Genomic DNA, 23,899 nt, shown 5'->3' with positions numbered 1-23,899 from the left:
TAAAAATAAAAACGCCAAACTTTTGTACCCTTTCTTCAACATAAGAAACACAGAGATACAATGATTCACATAATCGTTATTATTCTTCTGTGTAAAACAATACAAAATAATACAAATATTGCTCCCAACTTGCTCAAAGGTAGTCAAGAGCATCTCAAGAGGCAACAACCTAAAAACATACACATTTTTTTTCTTTTAAAACAAATGCTTTACATTTCAACCAAGGGTTCGAGACTTTCCCTTTCTCCATACAATGAAGGCATGTTCTTAATGGTAACAATAAAATAAAACAAAACAAAATAAAATCATAATGAAACATGATCTCTAGGGGCAACACTAAAGCAACATGACATCTCAACAACAGTTGAGACAGAATATCTGAAATCATAATATAAAGACGTTAAAGGGGCATGCCACTATTTTGGGGCTTAATACAGTTAAAATCGCTGGCCAGGGTTTATAAAGGTGGTAAAGTGTCTTATATTGTAGCATTGTAGCATGCTACACAGATCCATTGGCTTTCACTAGCTTAGCGACATATTCCCTCTTTTAACTTGTCTTAAAAGAAAGACAACGCTTAACATGAAAAATAAGACACTTTACCACCTTTATAAACCCTGGCCAGCGATTTTAACTGTATTAAGCCCCAAAATAGTGGCATACCCCTTTAAGGAAACTTGGGGCACTGCCACCAACGAGCCATCTGCAATAGAACCCCATTGTGTTTCTTCTTGAGGACCAGTGGGTGTACTTTGTAACTCAAGAGGTGTCAAAAGTAACAGTAAAAGTAAATTCATGGTGTAAGTACAACACTAGCACATGATATTACATAGCTGTTACACCATTTACTCCATTGCATCTAATGCGACAGATTACTTGAACATGTAATTATAGATTGTTATTGTGAAAAACACTAAAAATCAAACGAGGACCCACTACAAACTTGATCTTTCCTGTGCAGTCATCTGATCGTAAGACAAGGTACACAGGTCTACTTGTTATTATTCAGGTAAGCTACCTGTGTTGGAAGGAAAACCGTTTCTTTCTTTTATTTTTATTTTCCTTACTGTTACTTTTGGCACCTCTGTTCATCACCCAACAATCCTAAATCTCCTCACCGCACTATCCTAACAGGCCACACCATTCATTTTGCATTACTTCATAATTCACAAATGGTCTGATTACGCTTCTCTGGGGAGTGGGGAGGGTTTAGTAGTCCTCCAGTGTTACTGACCAATAAGAAAACGCACTTGGGAGCATAATAACACACGTCACAAACGTCAACTGTCATCGATTGGTCACCGCTCATTTCAAACCAGAGCTGAGCTCACTCCTCCCACCCAAGCGCTCCAGGGTATCGCGGATCCAGACCAAAAATGAGTTACGAAGTAATTAATGTGGTCAGGTCAGGTAGAACCAGGCAATCACCACACTACACTCCCGAGTATTGCACAGTCCTCTAAAACATCTTCTTCAGACGTGACAGATGAGTGCCAACATCTGAAGTAATAATAGTCTCAGGACCAAAAACTACTCTCAAGACAGAGGGGAACAATTCATAAGGAAATAAGATTTAAAAAAAAAATAAAAAATAAAATAGCATGCTTTTCCAGACTTCAAGCATTAGGGTAAAGGTCAACATATTGCAGGGGTATCAAACTCAAAATGACTGAGGACCAAAATCTGTAAGGAAGTCACGAGGCGTAACTCAAAATGTATCTTTAAAAAGAAAAACAGACTAAAATTGTGCATGCATGCACTTTGTATAGTTCAATAATTTCACACATACTCTTTCCCATCGCATATGGTAGTTCAAATGTGCCTGCACATATTGTGTTGCATATGTGTGTGAGCTGTTTCATTGGCCTGTGTGCCAACTGTAATACATAGTATGTGAAATCATCTCGCGAGCCGCATAAAACGATTCAGACAGTGTGTCAGGAAGGTGTTTCTCGAAAGCGTAGTTGTTAGCCAGTTAGCAACTTTGTACAGTTGCCAATGGGATATTGCATTGAAAACAACAAAGTAGCTATCAGTTAGTAACTATAGCTTTGAGAAATGCACCCCAGATTTGGCCCCTGGGCCTGAGTTTGACATCTCCGCCATATTGGAAACAAGCGAGCTCTTTTAAAACAGGCTGTTTGGACCACGTCACCCTCAACATGGAGCAGAACCGGATCTGGGTGGTGTTTCTCGAAAGCATAGTTGTTGGCCAGTTAACAACTTTGTATAGTTGCCAATGCCAATGGGACATTGCATTGAAAACAAGAAAGTAGCTAACATAGTTAGCAACTATGGTTTCGAGAAAAGCACCCCTGAACAGAACCGGGTCGGGTCTGGACACACAGATCCATTACGGAGGAGGAGATAAAAACAGACCAAGTTGTACGCAACTGGATGACTTCATGGAGTTACAAAAGAAAAACAAAATAAAATGTCATAACAACAACAATAATAATAATAATATTAATAATAATACTCCAAAGTGAAGTCGAGCTGCTTCCAACTTTTGACTTCCATGTCTTGGATCGCATGAGAAGTTTTCACGAATGCACTTGGAAACGTGACTTTGAAGTTATTTCAGCACATAGTATAATATCACACAGGCTTTGCATCATGTTGATTTGGAACAAACAAACAAACAAACAAAAACAAAACAAAAAACAATCAAAAACATAAAAAAGTGTAATAACTGAATGGGATAGGGGGTATAATAATATTCATCTGACCTCTTCAATAAGGAGAAATATTCATTTATATTGACCCATCATTATGAATAATAATATCGCTAATATTCAAATATATCTGTATCTTGTCTTTCCTCTAACATAAAAAAAAAATCAGATTCAATTTGTGTAGTGTGAATTCCCTGTCAAATGATGGTAAACAATAAATTATAAAACAATAAATAAACCAACATATAAACATACATACATATACATACAGTACATACATACAAGGACAGAAAACATATAAAAGATATGAAAATAGAGCGTCCTGTACTGCAGGTGCGTAACCTCAGCTGTATAAAAGATCAGGAAAGTATCAAAATATGAGGCATCTCATGAGGGCTTGCATTCAACGCAGCCACACACACACCCCAAATACACTTGGCCACTGTCTCTCTCCAACACACACACACACACGCACACACACGCACACACACACACACCTCAAATACACTTGGCCACTCTCTCTCTCCAACACACACCCCAAATACACTTGGCCGCTCTCTCTCCAACACACACACACGCACGCACGCACGCACGCACGCACGCACACACACAGCAGGTAGGTAGGACACACTTTCATCCACTCACATACAGTACACGCTCACACATTACATTAACACACAAGCAAGCACACACTTGCACACATACAGACACACACACACACACACAGACACACACACACACACACACACACACACACATACATACAGACACACAAACACACACACGCAGCTCATACAAAGAACAGAACAATTCACCCTACTAGACTTGATCTCTTGGCTCAGGTTGCCTAGCTAGGACACTAGGATCCTACAATGATCTCCATGATGTGGTCTAGTTCGCTCAGGTCGGGTCGGCACCCGGCGGCCGCGTTCAGGGCCGTCTGGTCGGGTCGGCACCCCGCGGACGCGCTCAGGGGAGTCTGGGTCGCCGCCGGCGCCGCTAACGCCACCGACTGGGGGAGGAGGGGGGCGTGCGTCTGCTGCTCCGGGGGGGCGGTGGTGGTGGTGGTGGGGGTTGGGGTAACTATGGCGATGGCGGTGGGGATGGGAGTACTACTCAGCCCCTCCAGCAGCTCAAGTGTGGCGCCCCCTTTAGGACCCAGACTGCCACTACTACTACTACAAACACCACCTACGCCTACCTACGCCTACTACGCCCCCTACGCCCCCTACGGTGCCCGTGGCGGCGCCGCCCCCCTGCATGCCGGTGAGCACGGAGTCCAGGTCGAGGTAGGAGGCCTCCACGTCGGAGAAGAGTTCCTCCAGCGCGGCCTCGGGCACCGGCGTCGGCCTGTTGGCCTCGAACAGCGGCCCTAGCATGTGCTCTGGCGGCCCCGCTGACGATGACGACGACGCCCCCGCCTTGTGACCTCTGACCCCGACCGCGACCTGCCCCCCCGCTGTCCTCCTCCGCAGGGACATTGTCATTGTCGTCCTCGTCGTCGCTGCGGCACCTGCTGCTGTCCTCTCGTACGCGCCATCGCTCTCCGAGCCCTCATTGTCGTCATCGACACTGACATCGACGCCCTTTCCAAACACGGTGGCGTTGGCGCCGTCCTCCTCGTCCTCGTCGTCCCCCAGGTCCATGCCCTCAGGGGGGTCCCCCTGCCATCGCGGCCCCAGGCCCAGGGGCCCCCCTCCTCCTACTCCTGCTCCTCCCAGGGCCAGCCTGCCGGAGAGGAAGGGCCCCTCCCCAGTGGAGGACACGGCGACTCCTAATGAAGAGGAAGAGGAGGACAGAGCCAGCGCTGCGTCTCCTTCCTCGTCCACCACCACATCCTCCTCCTCCTCCTCCTTGTCCTCCACGTCAGCGTCAGCGTCGTCTTCCCCGGAGTACACCAGCGCGTTGAAGGGCGTGGACGGCTGCTGGTCGGGCTCCTCCCCGGTCAGGGCGGAGCGGCACAGGAGGTCGGAGGTGGCGCTCAGGCTCTCCTGCGCCTCCTGCTCCAGCTGCTGCTGCGCCTCCTGCTCCAGCTGACTGTGGGCCTGGCTCATGGCATCCACCGCAGCCCCCACCTGGAGGAGGAAGAGGAGGAGGAGGAGGAGGAAGAGAGGAGGAAGAGGAAGAAGAAAGANGAGGAGGAAGAAGATGAGGAGGAGGAAGTGGAGGAGGAGGAGCAGGGAGAGAAGGAGGATGAGGAGGAAGAGGAGGGAGGCGGGAGGAGGAAGGAGAGGAGGAAGAGGAGGACGAAGAAGAGGAAGAGGAGGAGGGGAAGAAGAGGAGGAGGGAGAGGAGGAAGAGGAGGAGAGGCGAGGAGGGAGGAGCAGGAGGAGGAGTGAGGAGGAGGAGAAGGGAGGAGGAAGAGGAGAAGGGAGGAGGAGGAGGAGGAAGAGGAGTACAGGGGACAGGTGAGACCATGCCTGATTATCATCGACTTTCAAATGTTGTTCCGTGATGTTGGTCTGACCAAGAAGATGACGACTAACGTTTCCAAAACGGCCTCGTTAACCTGCATCCATTGGTTTGCTACTGTTGGAGGCCAGAAAAGGCTGTGCCAAAACATTTTCTTAGTCCCAACAGAACGTTTCTGCTAAAACCACGTCGCTGCCTTGAACACGCCTCTACTAGGGATGAGGGGACAGAGATCGGATCGGATTGGAATTTCCCCAAAATATCGGAATTTTCCTGATACAGACATTGAGTCAGGTGCAATGTTAATTTGAAATCATAACACTTGCATATTAGTTTTCGGGATGGGATTGTTACTTTTTTACTTATTACTTTTTGCTTATTAATTGGTTTCCTGTTCTTCCGACTCCCTTTTCTGACCAAAAAGTCTGCTTGGGCCTACCTCAAGTTGAAACCCATGCATATATGTGAGTAGTATCGGTATCGGCAGATACCCAAATTTAGATATCGGGATCGGATCGGAAGTGAAAAAATGTGTATCGGTGCATCCCTAGCCTCTACCCAGGGTCATTGGACCTGCTCAAAGTTGATTATTTTCCGACAAAGGGGGTGGAGTTCCCGATTTCTACGGAGCAGAAACTATACTTGTATTGATCCTGGCCTGACTAGAAGCAACGCCGAAGGTGTTGCATCACTAGGAGGGCGTAGCCTGGCTAGGTGAGACCAGAGTTGTAGAAGTAGAGTTCTAAATAAGGGGTGGGGAACCTTTTTCATTCGAATGGCCACTTCAAATTCATCAAAGGGCCGTAAAAGTCCTCCGAGGGCCGCACTATGAACACAAACCAGGATTCCCCCTTCACTTTAGGCCAATATTGAAGGCAGCCACCTTTTAAACAGACAGCACCTTCTCTAGGCTCCCTGAATATAACTTAATTGTATTGCAAATGCATTTTCTATGATTCCTTTACAAAATATTTCATATTTCATGTGAAGCTGAATTACTTTAAAATTATATCGGGGGCCGGATAAAACGGCTCCAAGGGCCGCAAATGGCCCTCGAGACCAGTACAGTGGTGTAGTCTACGTAGAACGCGGGTATACGGACTATACCCACTTCTAAATTTCAGGGATTTCAGTATACCCACTTAAAATTGATTGAACCATTGTTTTCAATAGCGCAAATACTATATACAGTATACCCACTTCAAAAAATGCTCAAGTATACCCACCATCGAAAAGTAGACTACACCACTGCTCGACACATAGGTTCCCCACCCCTGAAGTAGAGGTAAGCTTACTCTTACAAATTTTATTACAAGACTAGACTAGTAGTGTTATGGTACTACATGGTTTCAACGTTGTAATGTCATACTACAAGTGTTGTAATTACATAATTAAGAGTATTTCTACTTCTACTTCGCCCCCTTTTCATTCGAGGGACCACTTCAAACTTTATCATGTCCTCCAAGAGCCGTACTATGAAAACAAACCAGGATTTACCCCTGCGCTTAAGGCCTACGTATATTGAAGGCGGCCACCTTTACAACAGACCCCACTACTCTGAAAATATAACTTCATTGCAAAAGTAATTTCTAAGATTGCTTTACAAAACACATCATATTTCATGTGAAACTGTGTAACCTTAAATTATATCAGGGGCCGGATAAGACAGAGATGCAAGTACTACATGTATGTATGTTGTGTGTGTGTCAGGGGTGATAGTGAAAAAAAATCCTGAGCCTGAACTTTTCCCCCTGCTCTAACGACGACGACAAGATACTGCATAGTGACGTAACGTAGGCCTATTTTGACACATTATTCAAACATTTAATAGCTTGTGTATGACCATTATTCAAGCCTGATAGTAGAAGAAAACCCTGAACATGTAACACTTTCTGAGATAAGAATAACCTAATGGCTAATTATTATCAATGTTTTTATTCTTGCAAACTCCGTCAAGCCTGAAATCAGGCATGGAGCCTGAATACTATCAGCCCTGTGTGTGTGTGTGTGTGCGTGTACGTTTGTGTGTGTATGCACACACACAAAGTGTGCGCGCGTGTGTACCCACCTGCCAGGTGAGGTCGTAGGTCATCTCCTCCTGTATATGTCGTACGGTGTTGGCGATGAGCACGGAGCGGCACAGGTTGGGCTCCACCAGCATGTGGCACAGCTGCAGCTTGACCAGCGACATGTTGAGCATCGTCTGCCTCTGCAGGCTGTAGGACGACAGCATGCGCAGACTCACCGCGTCCTCACCGGTCAGACCGCCAAGTCCGCCGACGCCGACACCCACACCGACGCTCACGCCCAGGCTGGTGACGCCCACTCCGAGCTCCACGCCGGCGGCGCAGCCCAAGCCTAGGCCCAGCGCCGCTGCAGCTTCCTCCTCCTCCTCTTCCTCACCGCCCCCGCCGCAGCCGTCCGCGGTGTCCGCAAACTTCCTCTTGGTGCCCTTCTGGTACATGACGAGGGTGATGGCGGCGTTGGCGTCGCTGATGATGCTGCTGGAGGTGGTGATGGTGGCGGTGATTTAACGGCGCTCCTGACGTCTGAAGATGAAGATGCTGAGGATGAGGATGATGATGCTGAGGGCGTGAATGCTGTTGAGGAAGGTGGGAGAAGAGGGCGAGACACGAAAGCACAGTCAGTCAGTCTTAGCGCTCTGCCATCGCAGGATATACTACTGTATATATTTATTACTCAAGAACTGAATGAGTGAAAAAACTATATAAATATGTTTTATACTATCATTTTATGGCTTAACACACTGTGAGATTTATCTTTACTAATAATAATCAATCACAATAATAATAATAATAATGATAAGCAAGTGAGTAAGCAAAAAAAAAAAAACAAGAAGTAAGAAACAAAGGAAGATGATACTTCCTGGTGAGGTGATGGACTAAAATGTTTTGGGTCTTTTGTTTTGGTTGCTCTTGCCATTCTTGTTTGTTACGTTACGTTACGTTACAGGGCAGGTGAGGTGAGGGCAGGTGATCTCAGGTAATCTCCCGTTTTTGGGGTTCGTCTACGGAGGAGGGGGGGCTGGGGCTGGGGCGAGTTTCGGGCCGGGTTTCGGGGGGCATCGAGTGCTCTACCTGTCCTGAGGCAGCGATGCCAGGGGAGGGGCCTGAGCCACCAGAGCCATGTCTGTGGCCACGTGCGTCCGCACCGCAGCGCAGCACGCCACATGGCACGGCGCCGCAGCACGCCCCCCCATACTCTAGCAGGGGCGTCAGCAGCGCAGCCTAAAGGCGACGGCCACCCGCCCATCATCATCATCTTTCACTCTGCACTTCACTTCCAGTGAGCTCTCTGTGTCTCGCCCCTGCCGGGAACAACCACACACGGTTTCTTTAACGGACCCACCCCACCCACGTACATAACCATACCAAACACACACACACACACACACATTTGAATCCCTTCCAATCCCCCACCCCCACCCACGTACATATCACACCAAACACACACAGATCTGAAACCTTCCCAATCCCACCCCACTCAATTTTACATCCCGTAAAACACACACACACACACACACACACACACACACACAGACCTGAAACCCCCTTAATCCCACGCCACCCATTTTACATCCCATACCACACACACACACACACGCACACGCACGCACACACACACACGCACACACACATAGATCAGAAACCCTCCCAACACCCGGTCAATCCCAACCCATCCCAGAAACATACTCACATCGATCCAGCCCATTCCATTCCATTCCATTCCATTCCATTCCATTCCAACCACACCCACCCACACCCATACCCCAAAACCACACCCCTACCCCACCCATCCCAAAACCCCAGTTGGGGTTTCACCTCAAAAATAGCTGCATCGTGCTACACCCCCCACAAAAGCTAATGAGGTAAAACACACGCACACAAGTGTAATGGTGTAATGACATTTGGAGTACATTCGGAGATACTGTATCAACAATGAAGGCACACACACACACACACACACACACACACACACACACACACACACACACACACACACACACGTTCATGTAAAACAGAAAAAGACACCAGTAAAGATGTAATAATGTGTTACCCCGCCCCCTCCCCCCTCCCAAGGCAAGGGCATCCCTCCCTCATGTCCTCTATGCAATGTAATTAACATTTAACATCCATAATGTTACACACTGTTATACACATGCCATACTTACAAAATACTACACTACAGGCTGGTACTGCAATGGGTGCGACAGAAGGGATTCTAAGATGCAGGTTGGCTTGCACACTAACTACCCTGCTATTACCAATATGTAATAGCCAGGGGTGCATTTCTCGAAACCATAGTTGCTAACTAGTTAGCAATTTGGGTAGTTGACAATGGGGGAATGAATTGCAAAAAACAAATTAGATAACATAGTTAGTAACTATGTTTTCGAGAAAGACACCCCTGAGTTGTATAAAGTAGAGGTAGAAGTACTTTTACTTATGGAATTACAACACAAGGAGTAGTATGCTAGTATGCTAAGTTGAAACCATGTAATATCATACCACTAGTGTTGTAATTACACCTGTTAGAGTATTTCTACTGCTACTTTACATAACTCTGGTAATAGCAATGTAATGAAAATGACGCGCCTGGCTTTATAGCATCTATTCTCCAAACATGATGAGATTATAACAATTGTGTGAGATTGTAACAGTCATGACAACGCATGTGGAAAATTCTCGTGGAATTTCCACTGACACTCTTCTCCGTCTAGGGCTATCTGTATACGAAACAAAGAAACAAAGCAGGATCTGTCTGGATCAGAGAGTAATGGCTAAACAATGATCTTGACCTAAACTGTGGCAATGATTATTGTATTGAACAGATATTGACTGCACATGAGAATGACATTGAAAAAAAAGACATGCGAATTACACTTCAGACTCAAGGTCATCGTCATCTCTTACAATTCCTTTTCCTGACAGCTGACAAGTGTGGTTGGTACCCATCACGATGATAACGAAGCAGCATACTCTATAACTGGGTTCCGGGGAGGGAGGGACTGGGTGAAGTGAACTATGCATCCTTTCACCTCACACCACGCGTAATAGGCACAACACACCTGCGAAAAGCAAAGGGACCCGACGCACTAGCATCCAGTAAGGAAAAGAGGACAGGACAGGATGGGATGGGAAAACTGAACCACACTGTGTGTGTGACGTGAGCACCTTATCGGGATATACGCATGTGTCTGTCTGTGTGGGAATCTACAACAGAAGATATGCGTTATGTTAGTTTGCTGTGATACAAACCAATAAAAAACACGCACACACATATGTGCACGCACCCGCACACACACACACACACACACACACACAGATGCATGTCCGTTTTTTTAAGAGCAAAATCTACGACAAGAGAGAAAAAGAGTCACACAGCCCTAAATACATTGCTAATACTACATCAACATTACACATGTATAGCTACTCTATTCTCTATACACAGGTATAAATAAAGCCCAAAAATCTGCACATAAAAACCATCTACTCTTCACAAAAATATATTTAATCACATATTAAAGTTATCATTAACAGGTGATCAACATATCCTACCCAGGATTTAGGCTCACATACATTCGTAAAACACGGTAATGCATGGGCAGTGTTCACTATATTTGCTCAGAATTGCGCTGTGAGAAAAATAAAAGCAATAGCCTGCAATCTGCAATGCAATACTCCCAATTTCGTTTTTCTTACCACAATAATTTCCCAGATTTTCATAGGAGTGGGCTACTTGGAAGGGTTCACACTGAAATAGAATGAACAGGAGATGACATTCACATGTAAAATTAATAAATATAAACTGCCACCCAGGTTAGTTGTTATTAATTAGTACTGCACAAGAGCCAACGCCAATAGGTGGCACAATGCTTTTCTTTTCTTGTTACACACACAGAGTGCAATTCATCTGTGATAATGGAATGTTTGCGGTCACCGTTTGACCGTAAAAGCAGACGTGAGTCACTTTGACAAGAAGCGTTGAGGGAAATACCACTAGAACTATGCCTTCCAACAAAGGCAAACCAAGACACCGTTGAAAAGTAGAGCGCTAATTTGTTTACGCGGTCGTCAGATGGAAATCAGGTTTTTGCCTTCGTGCGCTATGGCGTGAGCCAATGGCCAGTTGTTGGCCGACAGGTGAAGTCGTTTGGATGTGGGGGAGCGATGTAACGTTTACATACAGATAAAGAGTACTCTATTTCTTTTATAACATATTCATACTACTCATCTTACATTTCCGTTTGAATTGTTGATTGTGTATACTGAAATGAAGAGGGAGACCTCATATTTAAATGTGCAAACTGGATTATGTAGCATATGAACTCCCACACATCCATTCACAAAAGCTCGCTACACAATCAAGGAAGCCATTTTGAGACAACTCGATAATATTCGTTAGCTTGCTAGCTGGGATTTTTTTACCATTAGCAAGCGACCCTCGGAAGTACTCCCACCGTCTAAATCTTTCATTTTAATGAAGAAACAGTCAGGATACCATTTAAGACACAATGGAAAATACCATAGAGTTGTTCCGTTCATAATAATTTTATTTCTCAGCATAACATTCACACAGTGAAGGTATTTGTAAAAAGAAGCGAGATAGGCAACGCTAGCCTTCCATTCTAGCATTACAGAACTTCCTTTTAGCTGCTAAAGCTAGCAATGCTAACGTTTTCTTTGCCATTTTGCCTGGAACTACATTGGTGGTTAGCCCGCTAACAACTAGCCATTGGTAGCTATCTGAACCGCTGATAGTCAGCGCCCCCTATCTCTTCCCGTGTTTGTTTCGATGTTATAACACTGTAACATCTTTGTTATTGTCTGATTTTTATGTGGTTAATAACGGAAAGGATTTCACTTACTTAAACGGTTTCGTTTTCAGCCAACTTTGGTCCACATTAAAAAAAACTTCAATGAGGAAAAAGGGGCACAGCCGGTCGAAGTGAGATCATCGAAGTCCTCTGTACGTCGCACGGATGGTTTAGGTTTCCTCGGGATTGGCCAATCAAAACAGCAGCATCTCTAATGGGTGGGGCACTACAAGTGCGTTGAGGGCACGTTGAATTATTTTTGATGGAGCCAGATCTAATACAAAATGTATATAAAATGTTAAAATGTTAGTGTTGCAGTGGTGTCCACGTTGTAATGTTTATAGCAGCATTCTGAGACACATTCTGTCTTTAAATAGCACCACTCACATGACATCAATGTAGCAAATAGACTAAATGTCAAGTGTAAACAATGTTACTGATGAGATTAGGACTGATGTAGTTTCGGCTTTAGTTTCACTGATGGGATAGCAGCTCTGCCTAACACAGGTCTAGAGAAACAGGAAGGACACCCCAGAAGTGAAAGAAAACAGGCCTGTGTAAAACCACTAAGAAACTGAAAGCAAAGGAGTGAGAGAGTAGGCCTAGCGAACAAGAGGAAGGGAGGAGGTCGTGGCACGTTCTAGGTTGACCTGGTTTCACATTAATCTCATACTAAAGACACAGTTTTTGTTTATAGTAGTAGGCCTACGTTATAGGCCTATGGACAGTAGGCCTCGTTCATATGTAAACACAAACTTCTCCCATGTGAATAATTTTAGCCAGTGCAGTCTCTCAATACGACAGGTATAGGCCTAGGGCTGCCACCTCTGTCTGACAAAAAACCTGGACATTTAAAACTCAGTCGACCTTTTTACTTGTACACAATGACATCCTTTGTTCAGTGTCCAGGGAAGTGTTTATTTTTTCTCGGGACAGACCATTAAAATCCGGGAAAATCAGGCAAACGGACCCGTCGACTTTAGGTAGGCCTAGGCCTATTTCAGTGAAGTGTGTGTGCAGTCTATTTGCAGTGGTGTCACTTTTTTGTCTATAGTGTGTTGGTATTGCCATGGTGCTACAGTTTAGACTCATAGCCCATTGGGGCAAAGGCAAAGTGCAATAACTATATGGCCTAGGGCCTACTGTATTTTGTCACAAATATGTGCTAAGACAGAAAATGGTCTGAAATATATTTTAACTTGTGACAAAGCCTTATAACCCAAATGTGTTCCGCTTTAGAGAGATTGCTATGTCAAATTTGCAGCAGCTATGTACAATATCTAATCCAATGGCAATACTTTGAAAGCCTTTTTCTTAGTTTCAATGCTGGCGTCGTAGTTACTGCACTTTGTCTTTGTAGGCAGGGTAGCCAGATGACGCTGATGATTTCCAGCCCAAAAAATGCTCAAAACCCGCCTAGAAGCACAGAATCCCGCCCAATTCTATTGATTTCAATGGCAAAAATTGGGCGGGTTTTTCTGCTAAATGCCATTTTTACCCGCACACGACCATCCTAAGCAGCCCAATTGGGCGGGAAACAGCCCAATCTGGCAACACTGTTTGTAGGGCGGGGCTGGGCAGTATAGTCAAATTTAAAGGAGTGTCAGAATAGCAGTATGTCGGAATAGCGCTTGCCCCCCGATTATTGTGGACACTATGAACAGGTATGAACATCTGACATACTGTAATGTAACCGACCAGCCACATCCTGTACCACAGGAAGGGAGTGAGCCTGCGTCAAACTCAATAACAAAAAGTAAAAGTGAACAAATATCTCATTGGATTAACCTACTGTAACCTACACCTACTGTGTATGTTTAGTTTTTACGTTTTGTTGTTGAATATGGCCGTGTGGATATTGAAACCTCCAATGGCGGCTCAGTGAGCCTGACATGAACGAAAGTCAGGACCGCCGACGGGGGGGGACAAAGGGGTATGTTGTCCCGGGTCCAGGGAGGTAGGGGGCCCAGAATTGGATCCTCATTACATTCTATGTATTGGGTAGGTGGCCCTTTCAGATGACTCTGTCCCGGGCCCAGCAAAAGCTGTCAGCGGCCCTGACGAAAGTCAACCTCACAACTTGCAGCTTGCTGACCACAAACTTGTCACTTTAACCTGAGGAGGAAGTTGAGCATTCTTAGATGTGTCATGAATGAAAAACGAAATGAACATTGTAATTGTTGACAGAAGAACGCATACTTCAGCACAATCCACTGACAGGTTTCGCCGAGCCCAGGACAAGGTCATCTGAAAGGCACCGCTACACTCATAGTTTAGTTTAGTTTATTGCTTATTTGACAGGGACCATGTACAAGACAGAATCTCTTACCAGAGTTAGCTAGAAGCTAGTTTACATCTGTGGTCCCTGGGCAGGGAGCTAAAAACAAACACACATTAAAAACATGGACAACACATGTACTACTGTTGCCACTACAAGTCACAAATTGGAGCAGCAACAGAATCCTACTAAAACATACAAAAACAAACCATCACTTTCACTCACCAATGTTTAATGCTCAGTTATTATTTATTATTTAGGCCTATTACTTAATCTCTTTACTAGGCCTATTATTGGTCCATCACTGTCACTGTCCTGTCTTGCACTTTGATGTCAGTTTGTACATGTCAGTCCTGTCTGTGTATGTCTATGTCCTTTCATGGTATACTATAGAGAGAGAAACTTCTAGAGTTGTATAAAGTAGAAGTAGAAGTATTCTTACAGATGTAATTACAATACTAGTATTGTGATATTACATAGTTGAAACCATGTAACATGATACGATAAGAGCCCTTCTACTTCTACTTTATACTAATTTCGATTTCCTTGTATGACCTGTGCATAAGAAAAAAGTGACAATAATTACGCACAGACTAGATATGGCTGCAGCCTAGGGCCCCCCACCTGCCAGGGGGCCCCTGACTAGCCAAAAGTGAAAAATTGCAAAATTGTGACAAGATGCATATTGAAAAAATCATCTGTCATGTTGAGTACAGTTGGTAGACATTTTATCCTTAATTCCTAGCTCGTAATTATGACACTGTCTATGTAAATTTGTCCCAAAATTTGGCCTCCAGGGGGCCCCACAGCCACCTGTCGCCTAGGGGCCCCAGGCCATCTTAATCCGGCCCTGCCAACCGGTATGGTACAACGTAATGAGGACCCAGCTCTAAGCCCTCTCTGTCCCTGGGCCTGAGACAACTGACCTATTTGTCCCCCCTATTTGTAAACCTGATAAGTGCTTGTTTTCAATGACCTTTGGGGAATGGTATGTATACTGTACTGTACTGTACTGTACTTCCATGTTTGTGATACAGGAAATGAAGGTTGTAAAAGAGGAAGTAGATGTGAAGTAGCACTTAAGATGCTAAAGATTACATATCTCAAGATTTTTTGTGAAGTAGGCTACAAACATGCCACTCAATTTAAATATCTGTTCTCACTGTATTTCCTCCAGTCTTTTAAAGTCTTCAAATCCCCCAACAGCGCATGTTTTAAAATGAGCGTGTATAGCATAGAAATTAATGAAATATTAGTTTCTCTTTGTTTTGTCACTGAAATTGTCTGGGGCTAATAAACAACTTCATGCTGGTGCAGATTGTAATGAGGTAAATTTGCACGATTCACTGTTCAGATCTGTGTCTAGCCTGGTGGTATTGCCATAGCTTTGGACTAATTTCAATAAGGTGCATTTAGAATTCGCCTTTACTGTTTCAATTGTTTCCTCCCATTCTAGAACATTCCATGGTTAGCAGATGAGGATTCTATTCTACTCAGCTTGCTGCAGGTGTTTCCTATGCCCCTTTCCTGCCTGTCACGCCATAGACACCCCCTTATACAGCTACACACACACACACACACACACACACACACACACACACACACACACACACACACACACACACACGCATACACAAACACACACGCACGCATCCGCACACACACACACACACGCACACAAACATTCACACACACACACACACACACACACACACACACACACACACACACACACACACACACACACACACACACACCAACAACCATGAACACACACACGCACACAAACATTCATACACACACAACACACACACACAAGAAGAACTGTCCCACTGCCATTGTGACGCAGCGAACCACAGTATACGCTACACACCCGCTTTCTGTCTCTCCTCCACTGTCCTGTCTCACAAAAAAAACAATGGAGGCTGAAGAGCCCCCAAGAAAAAAAATATATATATATATTTTAAAAAAAGGGTCATATGGTCTCCATGACAACCAACTAACTAAACTCCTTCCCAAGCTTGGTACAGGAAATCCCTCACTGTGAGCATCATCGAACAGGAAGCTGACAGTGGGGGCAAAGGGGTCACAAAGAAAGTGGATCTAACAAGAAGCGACTATGGCTAGCTACTTTGGCAACTTAAGCCTTATAGATACTCAAGTTCTGCAGTGATTGTGTTGAAAAAAAAAAAACACATGAAATGGTATAAGCATTCATAACTGAAGAATTTCCGATAGTTATATCGATGTAGTTTTACCGTATTATGTAGAAATCCTGTACACATTCCCAATGCATTCCAATGTAATTTGTCCGATATTCATTGCACAATGGCGGCCGTGGCCGAAAATCACGGGGCAATGGGGCGTTGTATTTAGTGTCGCTTCTTGTTAGCTCCACCTACTTTGGGGGTCAGTTGTCCCGGGCCCAGGGAGGAAGGGGCCCCAGGATGGAGTCCTTGGGTGCGTTCCAATATGTGACCTTGAGTCCTCCACTTGTGCTTGTGGCCTTGCACCAGGAAGTAATACGTCGTGACGACATCACTGACAACAGCATTATATTTCAATATCTCGCAAAAGCTTAATTGTAAAGCCGTTTTCTCATTTGCAAACTGGATGGTGAATGAAGGACAGTCCCTCAAAAGTTTGTTGTGGCTAGGCTGACAGCTGGGAAACTTAATTGTTTTCTCCACGGAGGCGGGGCCAGGAGGCGGGGCGAGGCCACAAGCACAAGTGGAGGACGGGAGTGTGCATATTGGAATGCACCCTGCACAAACACACAAGCACACCCACACACACACACACACACACACACACACACACACACACACACACACACACACATACACACACACACACGCACAGACACACTTGCAGGATGATCTTCCTTTGCTATGTCACATGAGACTAGTACATTAATAATGAATTGGGCCTAATGCACTCCTCTTATCCCTGCACTGAGAGCAGAGAGGCCAGAGAGACCCACCGCTGCTGTGTGTGTGTGTGTGTGTGTGTATGTGCGCGTGTGTTTGTGTGTGTGCATGCGTGTAAGTGTTGTGTGTGTGTGCGTGCGTGTGTGTTTGTGTGTGTGTGTGTGTGTGTGTGTGTGTATGTGTTGTGTGTGTGTGCGTGAGTGTGTGTGTTTGTGTTTGTGTGTGTGCATGTGTGTGTTTGTGTGTGTGTGTGTGTGCATGTGTTTGTGTGTGTGCGTGCGTGTGTGTTTGTGTGTGTGTGTTGTATGTGTGAGTGTGTGTGCGTGCAAGTGTGCCTGCGGGCGTGTGTGTGCATGAGAGAGAGAGAGAACTGATGAAATGACATGCCATTTAGTACAATTGCCGTGAAACATGCAGTACACACAGTGAAAAATGTGCTGGCTTTGTAATAAGATAATCAAACATATTACTTTTACCCATATTTAATTTGGGAAATGACCATCAAAAACAGAATCTGAAAATGGTTGTGTGTGCATCTGTGTTATAAAAATTCATTAATAAACAACGAGACAATGACAATCAGATCAGGTTTATAATTGGCTTTCGCGAAAGGTGAGAGATTGAGAAAACGTGTTCATAGCATGGCATCCTTGGTCTCTCTGTCTCTCCTTCCACGGAGGCCGTCTTTAATGGACAACACATCAAAGAAGAATAAACATACAAGGCCATAGTTCAGCTTAAGTGGTAGTTCTTGTCTGAGACACACTTGGGAGTGATGTCTCCTCCTAGTACAGATGTCACATAATTCACAGCAAGAGCTCACACAGGGACAGAGTTTAACCAGAAGCACAGAAAGCAAAAATCCTAACTACAGGTCATAATTTTATCACAGTCTGACATGACATTCTGCAGCTTATTCTTAATCTTGACAATAATCAATAACTGATTATGAAGGAGGGGAAAGAGATTCCAAAGTATGGTCAGGAATTGTGCTGGTAACTCAAATACATCAGGACACCTCTATTGTGCCATCTAGTGGCCAAGTTGCACATATTTCAGTTTGTCCCCATATCACATGGGGGGAAAAGGTCAGACCCTGACATCCTGTGTGTGTGTCTGTCTGTCTGTCTGTCTGTCTGTCTCTCTCTGTCTGTCTGTCTGTGTCTGTCTCTCTGTCTCTGTCTGTCTGTCTCTGTCTCTCTATCTCTCTCTGTCTCTCTCTCTCTCTCTCGCTCGCTGTAATATGTAAGACTGTATTTGTGTGAATGACTGTTTGTCAGGCCATGCGTTCATCTATGAAGGACAGAATAGAATCAAGGGCGCCGGGACAAGTTTTAAAGTGATGGTGCAATTTTTTCCCCCTTATTTTCCTTACTTCATTTTTTAGTTCTTAACATTGCCGCTGCTGCATTCCACTCATTTCTACCATGAAGACTCGAGAGGCAAATGAACGTTATTAAGATTTATTGAACAATTAGACATGTTAAAACAATGTATGAATCTGTTTGGCATAGGTTCCCGTCTTCTCGTTGAACTTCAGGGTAGGACGGCATATCCTCCAGCAGAGATGGAGGCGGGCGTAGCCTGCCCCCTATCAGACGGGAACCACTGGTGACGGTGGATGGAGGGGTGGAGGTGGCGTCAAAGTCGGCTTGACTGAAAGCAGAGAACTGAATGAGTGACGGCTTTTTTAAACAGACGTGAATGCGATTCATTGGCTGAGAAGGAACGCTGTATAAGTGATGTAACGGGGAAATCCCCAATCTCGTGTTGTGATTGGTTGACAATCCTGGGGAATGATGACACGAGTATGATCTGTCAAAAGTGACACTGATTGGTTAGTAAGAGTTTGACAGCCGGTTATTTCGAGTCTCCCTGGTAGAATTTACGCAAGCTTCCATTTCTCTGCAGTAAAAGTTGAGGAAGCCTCATTTAGGGATCCCAAAAGTGGGGATGCAAATGCACCACTGCATTCCCATCTCCAGCGCCTACGAATAGAACAGAATAGAATACAATAGAATAGAACAGAATAGAATACAATAGAATAGAACAGAATAGAATACAATAGAATAGAACAGAATAGAATACAATAGAATAGAACAGAATAGAATACAATAGAATAGAACAGAATAGAATACAATAGAATAGAACAGAATAGAGTGAGCCCGTTTATATGCGCATCAATAAACCGTTTATGATCAGGTTTTTGGAGTTACCGGTTTATTCGAGCGCTCATGTAAACTGAATAAACAGTTTTCATAATCAGTTTATTGCCGTTATCGGTTTATGAGAAATCCGATTTGCACAGGTAGGTTTTTGGCTAATAAACAGATTTCTGAAGACATGTATCCAGCATAATCGGGTTATGATCAGGTTATTGACATTCTAGAAGGATAAGTAGCCAATCACAAGCCTTAAATTCTAGCTTCGTGTCACACTCTTTAGTGGAACACAGGCAACCGACGGACTGCATATAAACAGCAATAAACCGTTTACTCCAATAACCTGTTTATTCCAATAACCTGATTTTTGCGGCCATATAAACGGGCTCAGTGTATGCATTCTAGTGTACTGTATCTGTGTTGTGATTAGTTGTGCCTTTTAGGAAGAGTCTCTTCTGGAGCCTGTTTGTCTTGTTTCTGCTGCACCTGCGGCGTCTTCCTGGGGTCGAAAGGTCACAAGGTCAAACGCTACAAGGCCACATTGACCTCTGAGGCAGCAAGGTGAGGAAACTAAACTGCAAAGGGAAGGACAGGCACATCCTTCCACCGGGCACTTCCCACTCTCAGACACACACACACACACACACACACACACACACACACACACACACACACACACACACACACACACACACACACACACACACACACACACACACACACACACACACACACAGCCTGCCTGCTGGCCATTTGCATGCTTCTGATCATGTGTTTGTGCATGTGAATGTGTCCGTGAGAGAGAAAGACAGAGAGAGAAAGGGAGAGACAGACAGAGAGGGTGAGAGGGAGAGAGAGAGAAAGACAGGGGGGGGGGGCAGAGAGAGAGAGAGAGAGAGAGAGAGAGAGAGAGAGAGAGAGAGAGAGAGAGAGAGAGAGAGAGAGATACAGAGAGAGTGTGTGAGAGAGAGAGAGAAAGACAGAGAGAGTGAAAGAGAGAGAGAGAGAGAGAGAGAGAGAGAGAGAGAGAGAGAGAGAGCTGCGTGGTTACAGTACAACAGTCTGGCCACTGTAGGGCAGTATTTCCACAGGAGACAATAGATCACTTCACTGTTTGTACACAGGTGTAACATAAACGGGCTGCCTGCGCATTGTTGGACCAGAATCGACCATGTACCGCACATCTGTAAAGAAACTAGCCAGGTGTTATTTTTCCAAATTAGACAATGGATGGTCACGATAACTGCAGACAGTGTTGCCAGATGTGTATGTCCAAATCCCGCCCCAAAATGCTCTCAAAAAACGTCAAAATGCGCTAAATTCCGCCCAAATTCAACAAATTACATTTACTTCCATGGGCCCAAAACGGCTGAAAAAACAGCCAAAAATTGCCAATTTTTCCCGTTTTTACCCGCAGACGCTTATCCCAAGTAGCCCAATTGGACGGGCACCCAGATATGAAATGGGCGCCACAGACACGGGCATTCCTGATGGTGTCCTCAGTCCAGTCGGTATGTTTAATTTCTTGTAACCACAAACATCTTCTGTGCTTCTGTAACAGCCTCTTCACTCTCGGAATAGCGTAACAAGTGCACTTTTTGGAAACTCTATTCTTTAATCAACGTACACGCTTCAGGATGGCAGGTCTTTCTCTCTTTAGGGTCTGCACTGTCACAATTTTTATCCATCATGGCATCCCATTGCCCATGTGTACAGTGTCCTCAGGCTACGTCCCCATACTACACCAGGGCTACACCAGGGCCAATGCATTTTCCAGCCAGTAATTGCGCTTATCCATTCTACGCTCAGGGGGCACATGCCTGGACAAGAGAACGATCATGCCTGTGGACCAAAGAGAGAGGGCATGTCTTTGGACAAAAAAGAGGGCAGACATGTCTTTAGGCAAGAGACAGCGCAGACATAGCCTGATTATCATCGACTTTTAAATCTTTGTTCGAGACTTGGGTGCTGTTTCCATGTAGCTGGATATTTTTATATGTGGATATTTTTTTCTCCTTGTTGCATTGGTGTTGGCCTTCCATCCAGGTATAAAAAGCAGGAGAAAAAAATATCCTATTTAGGGGGCTGAAACGCATTTGTTACAATGGAGGATTTTTTTTTTATCCACATGTTGCGTTTACACCTAAACAGGAGAAAAACATACCTTGCTAAAAAAATATCCTGCTACGTGGAAACAGCACCTTAGTCTGACCTCATGCATAACAATTAACGTTTCCCAAATGGCATGGTTGATTCGTTAACCCTTGGTTTGCCACTGGTAGAGACAGGCTAGAGACATGTCTGGACAAGAGACAGGCTAGAGACATGTCTGGACAAGAGACAGGCTAGAGACATGTCCGGGCAAGGGAATGATCATCTGCAGCGCTGGACCAAGACCACAAACCAAACCGGGCATTTAATTTCGGCATACAACAGCACCCCTCACCCCCTCCCCTATACCGCAATTAAGATGGGCTCAGTTCACTGTATGTGATATTAATGTGATACTGTTTTTTGAATACATTTTTTGAAATAACCTTATTTTATACCTCCCCTTGAGTTAGATAATAGGGTTTTACCGTTCTTCTATACTTTCAACCGTTCTCTGGGTATGGCAGTGCATATTTTACATCCAAGATAGCAGTTAACATTGAGTCCTATGAGACCAGTTAGCCGTTGACTGGTCTCATAGGACTCAATGTTAACTGCTTGCATGGAGGTAAAATTTGCACTGCCATACCCAGAGAACGATTGAAAGTGCAGGAGAATGGTAAAACCCTATTATTTAACTCAAGGGGAGGTATAAAATGAGCTTATTTCCAAAAATGGGACCGTATCACTTTAAGCATGCAATGATGGGCCGCAGCCCCATCTAAATTGTGGGCCGGTCTATAAGGGAATATTTGAAAGAAAGAAAGAAACAAACAAACAAAAAGCAAAAGCATCAGCCCCTGATGACAGTCGGCCCACAGGGGAAAATATCCTGTATGCCAGGTCACCAGTCCTGATCATGTCTGTGGACAAGAGAGAGGACATGCCTGTGGACAAGAGACAGATACGCATATTATCTCTCTAGTAGAGATTAGTGGATGAGTTATTTTTCATCCGCAATTGCTTCTCAGAATCGCTATCTGCCCTAAGCCCTCTCCCGTGACAGACCAGATAGTGAAGAACATGAGAGTGCAGAGGACACCTTGCTTTTCTAGGAGGAACCAGACATGCCTGTGGACTAGGGGGCTGTCGTGGCCAAATGGTTTGGGAGGGCTGAACGGATTGCAGGTTCAAATCCCACCTTTTCTTTTCTTTTCTTTTCTTTCTCGCACCCTTCTGGGCTCAACTAAGTAAAAGAAACATGATCTGAAAAAAAAATCTGTTTTTGACTTTGTCATTCTGTGTGCGAGTCCCCCCTGCAAACCAATGTTTGTTGTCTGTCGAATCCCACCTTTACCTCTCCCTACTCCTCAGTTCATGACTGAAGTGCCCTTAAGTTAGGCACCTAACCCCACATTGCTCCAGGGTCAATAACTAACACCCTGTGCCTAAATAACTACAAGGGGTTTTGGATAAAGATGTCTGTGTAATGTATAAAGAGAGAAATGGCAGGCATGACTGCGGAAAAGAGGACATCTGGTCTCCATGCCTCACTACAAGTCAATTACCACACTAACAAGAGAGCACAAACACTCCGCCCTTCATTTCACCTACTGTTTGGTAAACTATGTACTTTCTACAAATAAATCAGTTTATTCAAAGTGTTTTTGTTTTCCTTGGATGTACACAGAGAGTGAAGAGCCTTTCATCTTCTGGGGTGTAATGGAAAGGAGGCAGGGGCTGTGCGGTTGAGCCTGTGGGTGCATTCCAATATGCGACCTTGCGTCCTCCACTTGTGCTTGTGGCCTCATACCAGGAAGTAATATGTCGAAGTATATACGATTGAGCCTGTGTGTGTGTGCCAGGGGTGGAAACTAGATTTTTTTCTTGAATGTTCACACGCAACTTCTGGACTGGTACTTGACACACAACTCTGAAAATATTTCACCCATTTGCCAAACCCCTGAACCAATTCCACTGAACAACAAGCACAATTCCTGCGTTACACTCAGTGTTAAGAGTTGGTGAATTTGTCATTCATCATTTATGAGTCTGTGGCTGGTAAAGGTCAGTATTTTGTGAATTTAATGTCCAGTCCTGGAATGTGACTTTGTGCATGTGTATGTGCATAGGTGTGTGTGTGTGTGTGTGTGTGTGTGTGTGTGTGTGTGTGTGTGTGTGTGTGTGTGTGTGTGTGTGTGTGTGTGTGTGTGTGTACGTGTGCATGTGCGTGCGTGTGTATATGTGTGTGTGTACGTGTGCATGTGCGTGCGTGTGTATATGTGTGTGCGTGTTTGCGTGCGTGTTTGCGTGCGTGTGTATGCATGTGTGCAAGGTTATGTGCATGCGTGTGTGTGTGTGCGTGCGTGTGTGTGTGCGTGCATGTGAGTGTGTGTGCGTGTGTGTGCGTGCATGTGAGTGTGTGCCTGTGTGCGTGCATGCGTGCATGTGTGTGTGTGCAAGGTTGTGTGCGTACATGCATGTGTGTGTGTGCGTGTGTGTGTGTGTGTGTG

At 44.8% G+C, this 23,899-nt stretch overlaps 1 protein-coding gene across 1 annotated transcript; it reads right to left on the bottom strand.

Annotated features, from left to right (window-relative positions):
* Window positions 1-3,534: 3,534 nt before the first annotated feature.
* LOC134435158 (uncharacterized) lies at window positions 3,535-12,166 on the bottom strand. Its single transcript, XM_063184010.1, has 4 exons — window positions 11,977-12,166; window positions 7,156-7,687; window positions 3,877-4,750; window positions 3,535-3,824 (listed from the first exon to the last, which is right to left on the bottom strand). The coding sequence occupies exons 2-4, from the start codon at window positions 7,549-7,551 to the stop codon at window positions 3,535-3,537; spliced, it is 1,560 nt and encodes a 519-aa protein (XP_063040080.1). The 5' UTR covers window positions 7,552-7,687; window positions 11,977-12,166.
* Between the last annotated feature and the right edge of the window lie 11,733 nt (window positions 12,167-23,899).

This window comes from Engraulis encrasicolus, chromosome 19 (genome assembly GCF_034702125.1).
Source record: "Engraulis encrasicolus isolate BLACKSEA-1 chromosome 19, IST_EnEncr_1.0, whole genome shotgun sequence".
In the NCBI taxonomy this organism is placed as follows: domain Eukaryota; kingdom Metazoa; phylum Chordata; class Actinopteri; order Clupeiformes; family Engraulidae; genus Engraulis; species Engraulis encrasicolus.
The sequence above is the reverse complement of the archived record's forward strand: the minus strand, read 5'-3'. Positions and strand labels throughout refer to the sequence as shown.